This window comes from Carcharodon carcharias, chromosome 10 (assembly GCF_017639515.1).
Source record: "Carcharodon carcharias isolate sCarCar2 chromosome 10, sCarCar2.pri, whole genome shotgun sequence".
Taxonomy (NCBI): Eukaryota; Metazoa; Chordata; class Chondrichthyes; order Lamniformes; family Lamnidae; genus Carcharodon; species Carcharodon carcharias.
In genome coordinates this window covers 100,048,592-100,058,110 of record NC_054476.1, presented here as the reverse complement: position 1 = coordinate 100,058,110, position 9,519 = coordinate 100,048,592, and the positions used below count along the sequence as shown (strand labels likewise).

At 56.2% G+C, this 9,519-nt stretch overlaps 1 protein-coding gene across 3 annotated transcripts in view; it reads right to left on the bottom strand.

Annotated features, from left to right (window-relative positions):
• Positions 1-520: 520 nt before the first annotated feature.
• Positions 521-9,519, bottom strand: part of mybpc3 (myosin binding protein C3) — a 1,308,988-nt gene continuing 1,299,989 nt past the window's right edge. For 2 of the 3 annotated variants that reach the window (XM_041197986.1, XM_041197988.1), the window contains one exon: positions 521-937. In XM_041197986.1, the coding sequence (XP_041053920.1) occupies positions 903-937 (35 nt within the window). In that variant the 3' untranslated portion in view covers positions 521-902. Of the gene's footprint in view, positions 938-3,130; positions 3,173-9,519 lie in introns of all 3 variants that reach the window. The other variant, XM_041197987.1, reaches the window with a different exon arrangement.

Here is a 9,519-nt window from a genome sequence, read left to right as displayed (position 1 = left end):
GAAGGCAAGCATGCCATATGCCTTCCTGACTACCTTATCCACCTGCGTTGCTACTTTCAGTAACCTGTGGACCTGTACACCCAGATCCCTCTGCCCGTCGATGCACTTAAAGGTTCTGCCATTTACTGTATAATTTCTGCCTGTATTAGACCTTCCAAAATGTATTACCTTAGATAATTAATTAGGTAGTTAGGTAGTTAACCAAAAGCTTGACTGAAGAGGTCAGTTTAAAGGAGTGTTTTAAAGAAGGGGAATGAGGTAGAATGGGGTGTTCTGAGAGAATTCCAGAGACTGGGGCCTAGACAACTGAAGGCACAGCACCAATGTGGAGCCATTATAATTGGGGATGTACAAGACAAACTAAGTAATCTCAGAGGATTGTGGGGTTGGAAGAGATTAGAGAGAGGGGGGGGGGGGCGAGGCCATGAAGAGATTTAATTGATGGAGTTTAACTGGACCGAGAGATGATTAAGGGATGAGGTGTGTCTAACAGACTTTAATAATCAGACAGGCTGCAGTGTAGGTTGGAAGCCTCTTTATTTCAGGGTATGTAGTGCAGGGTTTTTCCAATGCATTTCACACAGAGTAAAAGTGGACACACTGGTCCTGGGAAGAGGAGGGATCTCACAGCCCCTCTACAGCCAGTCTGTGTAGTGTCACACTAAAGGTACTGAGGTAACTGTGAAAGAAAGGCACACACACAAGAATAAAACCATGCAATAAAGGTCAGCCACAGCAACAACAGGGTGATATGCAGTGATCCCAGCGATATCAGATGTTTAAGGTAGGTTATATTAAAATAAACACACGAGGATTTCAGGGCAGAGTGGCAATGAAGCTCGAGAACCCTGAGCCTGAACCCTTGGCTGAGATTCAGCATCTTCCTCCTCCTTCAATGCTGATCACAGTCCTCCCTGTGGCCTCAGCCAGCCCAGGCCTGAAATCAAGAACAAAGGTCATTAGTACGGTCAGGAGCTGATATCAGACACTGACAGTGTTTATGTTGAAGTTCTATATTTCAATGCTCCTCCCCTGACTTGTCACAGTGATCAAGACAGTGATCACTTCTCCAGAAAGCTACTCTCTGCTTCATTTATTTCCATTCAAACCTTCCTCACCCCTTTGCACTTGGCCTTAGCCTGTGCTTCAGACTGTGTTCCTTTCTCCCTGGCAACTGTTTGAGAATGAACCAGGGTCTTCATGGGCTCCTGCTGTCATAGATGACCCCAGGATGAGCTTCCTACCTCATATTCGTGTCACCACTAAGAATACCTTTTCCACATCGATAACATCACCTGACTTTGACTTGTCTCAGCTCATCAGCTGCTGAAACCCTCGTCCATTTCTTCGTTATGTCTAGACTTGGCTATTCCAACATTGGCTATTCCAGTCCTGGCTGTTCTCCCACATCCTGTCCTCCACAAACTTGAGGTTATCCAAAACTCATCTGCCCCTGTGCTATTTCACCCACCAGCCCTGTGCTTGCTGACCTACATTCACACTGGATTAAGAAAAGGCTTGATTTTAAAATTCTCATCCTTATTTTCAAATCCCTCCATGGCCTCACTCCTCCCTTTTTGTCTAATCTCCTCCAGCCTGACAACCCTCCAAGATATCTGACCTCATGCAGCTTTCTGATTCTAATAGCGCTGCCATTGGTGGCCATGACTTCAGTTGCCTGGAATACCCTCTCTACCTATACCTCCTCTATTAATACCCTCCCTACCTATACCTCCCCTCCTAATACCTTCTTCTACCTATGCCTCCCCTACTAAAACCCTCTCTGCCTATACCTGCCCTACCCCCCACCTATACCTTTCCTACCCCCTACTTATGCCACCCCTACCAATACCCTCCCCACCACTATATCCCCTAACCCCGCCTATATCTCCCCTACCAACACCCTCCCAACCAATGCCTCCATTACCCATCCTACTAATACTCTCCCTACACCCCCCATCTAGAACCCTTCCCCAACTACACCCTCCCTACCTATACCCCCTACCTCCCACACCCCCCCCAATTATACCTCCCCTACCTATACCCACTCTACCTATACCCTCCTCTCCACCTACACCCTCCCTACCTACACCCTCCCCACACACACCCACACCCTCCCCTTTACCCCCTCCCTAGCTAATGCTCCCTCCCCACACCCTCCCTAACCATACTCTCCCCGCCTACACCCTCATCAGCCACACCCTTCCTACTGATAAACCCTCTCCACCCACACCTCCTGCTCAGTGCCAAATCTTCTTTGATGCTGCTCTGATGAAATGCCTAGGGATGCTTTACTACATTAAAGGCGATATAAATATGCAACTTCCTACTGTTGTGTCTCTCCCAATCTTTCCCTCCCTGTCTTTTTTTTGTTCTTCTCTTTAATGCAAACATGTGAGTCATACCCAGGGTTTGGTGGAACAGTAATGTGTGTTCTTCCCCCGAATATAGGACTCCCGACAGATAGTGATAACTGGGAGAATACGTACTATTGCCTGTTAACTGATGACAAAGTCATGGGATTGAAGCCTCACATACAGCTGAGGTGGGAGTGATTGAAAGCAGTTTAAGCTCTGCGTCCTTAAAGGTACATATATATCATAAACACATTTCTTTAACATTTATTTTTCATAGGATGTGGGTGTCGCTGGCTAGGCCAGCATTTATTGCCCATCCCTAATTGCCCTTGTTCAGAGGACATTTTGAGAATCAACCACATTGCTGTGGGTCTGGAGTCACATGTAGACAGACCAAGTGAGGACAGCAGATTTCCTTCCCTAAAGGACAGTAGTGAACCAGGTGGGTTTTTACAACAATTGACAATGGTTTCATGGTCATCATTAGACTTTTAATTCCAGATTTTTATGGAATTTAAATTCCACCATCTGTCACGGTGGGATTTGAACCCGGGTCCCCAGAGTATTACCCTGGGTCTCTGGATGACGAGTCCAGCAACAATACCAAAATGCCTGCCCCCATCATCTTCTCACTATATATTGTTGCACTCTTTCCTCCCCTCCTCCCTCTCCCCTCCTCCATTTTCCCTTCTCCCCTTCCCTCTGTACCCTCCTCCCCCTCCTCTCCTCTCCCCTCCTCTTCTCCTTCTGCCCTCCATTATGTTGAAGCTTACCTCTGCAACCTGCATGGAAAGCTGGGATAGACCACTACAGCACTGCAAAGAGAGACAACAGGAACTGATCAACAATTGGCATTCAGGCGGAGCAGCAGGGAGGGAGGATGAGAATTAACCAGAACCCAAAATGATCAGAGTCTTCAGAGAGCTGCTGTTCAAAGTTTACCAGGGCTGCCCAGATTACTCTGGCTTTCTCAGCACACCATGGAGTGAAAGATCAGCCAAGCACTCCAGATAGAGGAGAGGAACGATGGGAGGAGGTCAGTACTGAGGAAGTACTACACTGTTGAAGGGTCTGTACTGAGGGAGTGCTGCACTGTGGGAGGGTCAGTACTGAGGGAGTGCTGCACTGTCGCAGGGTCAGTACTGAGGGAGTGCTGCACTGTGGGAGGGTCAGTGCTGAGGGAGAGCTGCACTGTCGGAGGGTCAGTACTGAGGGAGTGCTGCACTGTGGGAGGGTCAGTGCTGAGGGAGTGCTGCACTGTGGAAGGGTCAGTACAGAGGAGGTGCTGCACTGTCGCAGGGTCAGTACTGAGGGAGTGCTGCACTGTGGGAGGGTCAGTGCTGAGGGAGAGCTGCACTGTGGGAGGGTCAGTACTGAGGGAGTGCTGCACTGTGGGAGGGTCAGTGCTGAGGGAGTGCAGCACTGTGGGAGGGTCGGTGCTGAGGGAGTGCTGCACTGTGGGAGGGTCAGTGCTGACGGTCGGCGGCACTGTTGGAGGGTCTGTACTGAGGGAGTGCTGAACTGTGGGAGGGTCAGTACTGAGGGACTGCTGCACTGTGGGAGGGTCAGTACTGAAGGAGTGCTGCGCTGTGGGAGGGTCAGTACTGAAGGAGTGCTGCACTGTGGGTCAGTGCTGAGGGAGTGCTGCACTGTGAGAGAGTCAGTTCTGAAGGAGTGCTGCACTGTGGGTCAGTGCTGAGGGAGTGCTGCACTGGCAGAGGGTCACTGCTGAGGGGGTGCTGCACTGTGGGAGGGTCTGTACTGAGGGAGCGCAGCACTGTGGGAGGGTCAGTGCTGAGGGTGTGCTGCACTGTCGGAGGGTCAGTATTGAGGGAGTGCTGCACTGTGGGAGGGTCTGTGCTCAGGTATCGCTGCACTGTGGGAGGGTCAGTGCTGAGGGAGCGCTGCACTGTGGGAGTGTCTGTACTGAGTGGGGGCGGAACTGTGGGAGGGTCATTGCTGAAAAAAGTGCTGCACTGTGGGAGTGTCAGTACTCAGGGAGTGCTGCACTGTGGGAGGGTCAGTGCTGAGGGAGCGCTGCACTGTGGGAGGGTCAGTATTGAGGGAGTGCTGTACTGTGGGAGGGTCAGTGCTGAGGGAGCGCTGCACTGTGGGAGTGTCTGTACTGAGTGGGGGCTGCACTCTGGGAGGGTCAGTCCTGAAAAAAGTGTTGCACTGTGGGAGTGTCAGTACTCAGGGAGTGCTGCACTGTGGGAGGGTCAGTGCTGAGGGAGTGCTGCACTGTGGGAGGGTCAGTGCTGAAGGATGCTGCACTGCGGGAGGGCCTGTGCTGAGGGAGTGCTGCACTGCGGGAGGGTCAGTATTGAGGGAGTGCTGCACAGTGGGAGGGTCTGTGCTGAGGGAGCGCTGCACTGTGGAAGGGTCAGCGCTGAGGGAGCGCTGCACTGTGGGAGGGTCAGTACTGAGGGAGTGCTGCACTGTGGGAGGGTCAGTACTGAGGGAGTGCTGCACTGCGTTAGGACCAGTATTGAGGGAGGGCTGTACTGTGGGAGGGTCAGTGCAGAGGGATTGCGGCACTGTCGGAGGGTCAGTATTGAGGGAGTGCTGCACTGTGGGAGGGTCTGTGCTCAGGTATCGCTGCACTGTGGGATGGTCAGTGCTGAGGGAGCGCTGCACTGTGGGAGTGTCTGTACTGAGTGGGGGCGGAACTGTGGGAGGGTCAGTGCTGAAAAAAGTGCTGCACTGTGGGAGTGTCAGTACTCAGGGAGTGCTGCACTGTGTTAGGACCAGTATTGAGGGAGGGCTGTACTGTGGGAGGGTCAGTGCAGAGGGAGTGCGGCACTGTCGGAGGGTCAGTATTGAGGGAGCGCTGCACTGTGGGAGGGTCAATGTTGAGGGAATGCTGCACTGTGGGAGGGTCTGTGCTGAGGGAGCGCTGCACTGTGGGAGGGTCAGCGCTGAGGGAGCGCTGCACTGTGGGAGGGTCAGTGCTGAGGGAGTGCTGCACTGTGGGAGGGTCTGTGCTGAGGGAGTGCTGCACTGTGGGAAGGTCAGTACTGAGGGAGTGCTGCTCTGTGGGAGGGTTATTACTGAGGGAGTGCTGCCCTGTGGGAGGTACAGTACTGAGGGAGCGCTGCACTGTGGGAGGGTCGGTGCTGAGGGAGTACTGCACTGTGGGAGGGTCAGTGCTCAGGGAGTGCTGCACTGTCGGAGGGTCAGTACTGAGGGGGTGCTGCACTGTGGGAGCATCAGTGCTGATGGAGTGCTGCACTGTGGGAGGGTCAGTGCTGAGGGACCGCTGCACTGTGGGAGGATCAGAGGTGAGGGAGCGCAGCACTGTGGGAGGGTCAGTATTAAGGGAGCGCTGCACTGTGGGAGGGTCAGTGCTGAGGGAGATCTGCACTGTGGGAGGGTCAGTGCTGAGGGAGTGCTGCACTGTCGCAGGGTCAGTACTGAGGGAGTGCTGCACAGTGGGAGGGTCAGTGCTGAGGGAGAGCTGCACTGTCGGAGGGTCTGTACTGAGGGAGTGCTGAACTGTGGGAGGGTCAGTACTGAGGGAGTGCTGCACTGTGGGAGGGTCAGTACTGCAGGAGTGCTGCACTGTGGGAGGGTCAGTACTGAAGGAGTGCTGCACTGTGGGTCAGTGCTGAGGGAGTGCTGCACTGTGGGAGAGTCAGTTCTGAAGGAGTGTTGCACTGTGGGTCAGTGCTGAGGGAGTGCTGCACTGGCAGAGGGTCACTGCTGAGGGAGTGCTGCACTGGCAGAGGGTCAGTACTGAGGGCGTGCTGAACTGTCGGAGGGTCAGTATTGACGGAGTGCGGCACTGTAGGAGGGTCAGTATTGAGGGAGTGCTGCACTGTGGGAGGGTCTGTACTGAGGGAGCGCAGCACTGTGGGAGGGTCAGTGCTGAGGGAGTGCTGCACTGTCGGAGGGTCAGTATTGAGGGAGTGCTGCACTGTGGGAGGGTCTGTGCTCAGGTATCGCTGCACTGTGGGAGGGTCAGTGCTGAGTGGGGGCGGAACTGTGGGAGGGTCAGTGCTGAAAAAAGTGCTGCACTGTGGGAGGGTCAGTGCTGAGGGAGTGCTGCACTGTGGGAGGGTCAGTATTAAGGGAGTGTGCACAGTGGGAGGGTCTGTGCTGAGGGAGCGCTGCACTGTGGGAGGGTCAGCGCTGAGGGAGCGCTGCACTGTGGGAGGGTCAGTACTGAGGGAGTGCTGCACTGTGTTAGGACCAGTATTGAGGGAGGGCTGTACTGTGGGAGGGTCAGTACTGAGGGAGTGCTGCCCTGTGGGAGGTACAGTACTGGGGGAGCGCTGCACTGTGGGAGGGTCGGTGCTGTGGGAGGGTCAGTGCTCAGGGAGGGTCAGTGCAGAGGGAGTGCGGCACTGTTGGAGGGTCAGTATTGAGGGAGCGCTGCACTGTGGGAGGGTCAATATTGAGGGAATGCTGCACTGTGGGAGGGTCTGTGCTGAGGGAGCGCTGCACTGTGGGAGGGTCAGTGCTGAGGGAGCGCTGCACTGTGGGAGGGTCAGTATTGAGGGAGTGCTGTACTGTGGGAGGGTCAGTGCTGAGGGAGCACTGCACTGTGGGAGTGTCTGTACTGAGTGGGGGCTGCACTCTCGGAGGGTCAGTGCTGAAAAAAGTGTTGCACTGTGGGAGTGTCAGTACTCAGGGAGTGCTGCACTCTGGGAGGGTCAGTGCTGAGGGAGTGCTGCACTGTGGGAGGGTCAGTGCTGAAGGATGCTGCACTGTGGGAGGGTCGGTGCTGAGGGAGTGCTGCATTGTGGGAGGGTCAGTGCTCAGGGAGTGCTGCACTGTCGGAGGGTCAGTACTGAGGGGGTGCTGCACCTAGGGAGCATCAGTGCTGAGGGAGCGCTGCACTGTGGGAGGGTCAGTGCTAAGGGACGGCTGCACTGTCGGAGGGTCAGTACTGAGGGAGTGCGGCACTGTTGGAGGGTCAGTATTGAGGGAGCGCTGCACTGTGGGAGGGTCAATATTGAGGGAATGCTGCACTGTGGGAGGGTCTGTGCTGAGGGAGCGCTGCACTGTGGGAGGGTCAGTGCTGAGGGAGCGCTGCACTGTTGGAGGGTCAGTATTGAGGGAGTGCTGCACTGCGGGAGGGTCAGTATTGAGGGAGTGCTGCACAGTGGGTGGGTCTGTGCTGAGGGAGCGCTGCACTGTGGGAGGGTCAGCACTGAGGGAGCGCTGCACTGTGGGAGGGTCAGTACTGAGGGAGTGCTGCACCGTGGGAGGGTCAGTACTGAGGGAGTGCTGCACTGTGTTAGGACCCAGTATTGACGGAGGGCTGTACTGTGGGAGGGTCAGTGCAGAGGGAGTGCGGCACTGTCGGAGGGTCAGTATTGAGGGAGCGCTGCACTGTGGGAGGGTCAATATTGAGGGAATGCTGCACTGTGGGAGGGTCTGTGCTGAGGGAACGCTGCACTGTGGGAGAGTCAGCGCTGAGGGAGCGCTGCACTGTGGGAGGGTCAGTGCTGAGGGAGTGCTGCACTGTGGGAGGGTCTGTGCTGAGGGAGTGCTGCACTGTGGGAAGGTCAGGACTGAGGGAGTGCTGCTCTGTGGGAGGGTCAGTACTGAGGGAGTGCTGCCCTGTGGGAGGTACATTACTGAGGGAGCGCTGCACTGTGGGAGGGTCGGTGCTGAGGGAGTGCTGCATTGTGGGAGGGTCAGTGCTCAGGGAGTGCTGCACTGTCGGAGGGTCAGTACTGAGGGGGTGCTGCACCTAGGGAGCATCAGTGCTGAGGGAGCGCTGCACTGTGGGAGGGTCAGTGCTGAGGGACGGCTGCACTGTCGGAGGGACTGTACTGAGCGAGTGCTGCACTGTGGGTAGGTCAGTGCTAAGGGAGTGCTGCAGTGTGGGAGGGTCAGTGCTGAGGGAGAGCTGCACTATGGGAGGGTCAGTGCTGAGGGAGTGCTGCAGTGTGGGAGGGTCTGTACTGAGGGAGTGCTGCACTGTGGGAGGTTCAGTACTGAGGGAGCGCTGCACTGTGGGAGGGTCAGTATTGAAGGAGTGCTGCACTGTGGGAGGGTCAGTACTGAGGGAGTGCTGCACTGTGGGTAGGTCAGTGCTAAGAGAGTGCTGCAGTGTGGGAGGGTCAGTGCCGAGGGAGTGCTGCACTGTAGGAGGGTCAGTGCTGAGGGAGTGCTGCACTGTGGGAGGGTCAGTGCTGAGGGAGTGCTGCACAGTCGGAGCGTCTGTACTGAGGGAGTGCTGCACAGTGGGAGCATCAGTGCTGAGGGAGTGCTGCACTGTGGGAGGGTCAGTGCTGAGGGAGTGCTGCACAGTCGGAGCGTCTGTACTGAGGGAGTGCTGCACTGTGGGAGGGTCAGTATTGAGGGAGCGCTACACTGTGGGAGGGTCAGTGCTGAGGGAGTACTGCACTGTAGGAGGGTCTGTGCTGAGGGAGCGCTGCACTGTGGGAGGGTCAGTGCTGAGGGAGCGCTGCACTGTGGGAGGGTCAGCGCTGAGGGTGCGCTGCACTGTGGGAGGGTCTGAGCTGAGGGACCGCTGCACTGTGGGAGGATCAGTGGTGAGGGAGTGCTGCACTGTGGTAGGGTCAGTATTGAGGGGGCGCTGCACTGTGGGAGGGTCAGTGCTGAGGGAGATCTGCACTGTGGGAGGGTCAGTGCAGAGGGAGTGCTGCACTGTGGGAAGGTCAGTGCTGAGGGAGTGCTGCACTGTCGGAGGGTCTGTACTGAGGGAGTGCTGCACTGTCGGAGGATCAGTACTGAGGGAGTGCTGCACTGTGGGGGCATCAGTGCTGAGGGAGCGCTGCACTGTGGGAAGGAGAGTGCTGAGGGAGTGCTGCACTGTGGGAAGGTCAGTGCTGAGGGACGGCTGCACTGTCGGAGGGTCTGTACTGAGGGAATGCTGCACTGTGTGTAGGTCAGTGCTAAGGGAGTGCTGCGGTGTGGGAGGGTCAGTGCTGAGGGAGTGCTGCACCGTGGCAGGGTCAGTGCTGAGGGAGTGCTGCACTGTCGGAGGGTCTGTACTGAGGGAGTGCTGCACTGTGGGAGCATCAGTGCCGAGGGAGTGCTGCACTGTGGGAGGGTCAGTACTGAGGGAGCACTGCACTGTGGGAGGGTCAGTATTGAGGGAGTGCTGCACTGTGGGAGGGTCAGTATTGAGGGTGCGCTGCACTGTGGGAGTGTTTGTGCTGAGGGAGCGCTGCACTGTGGGAGG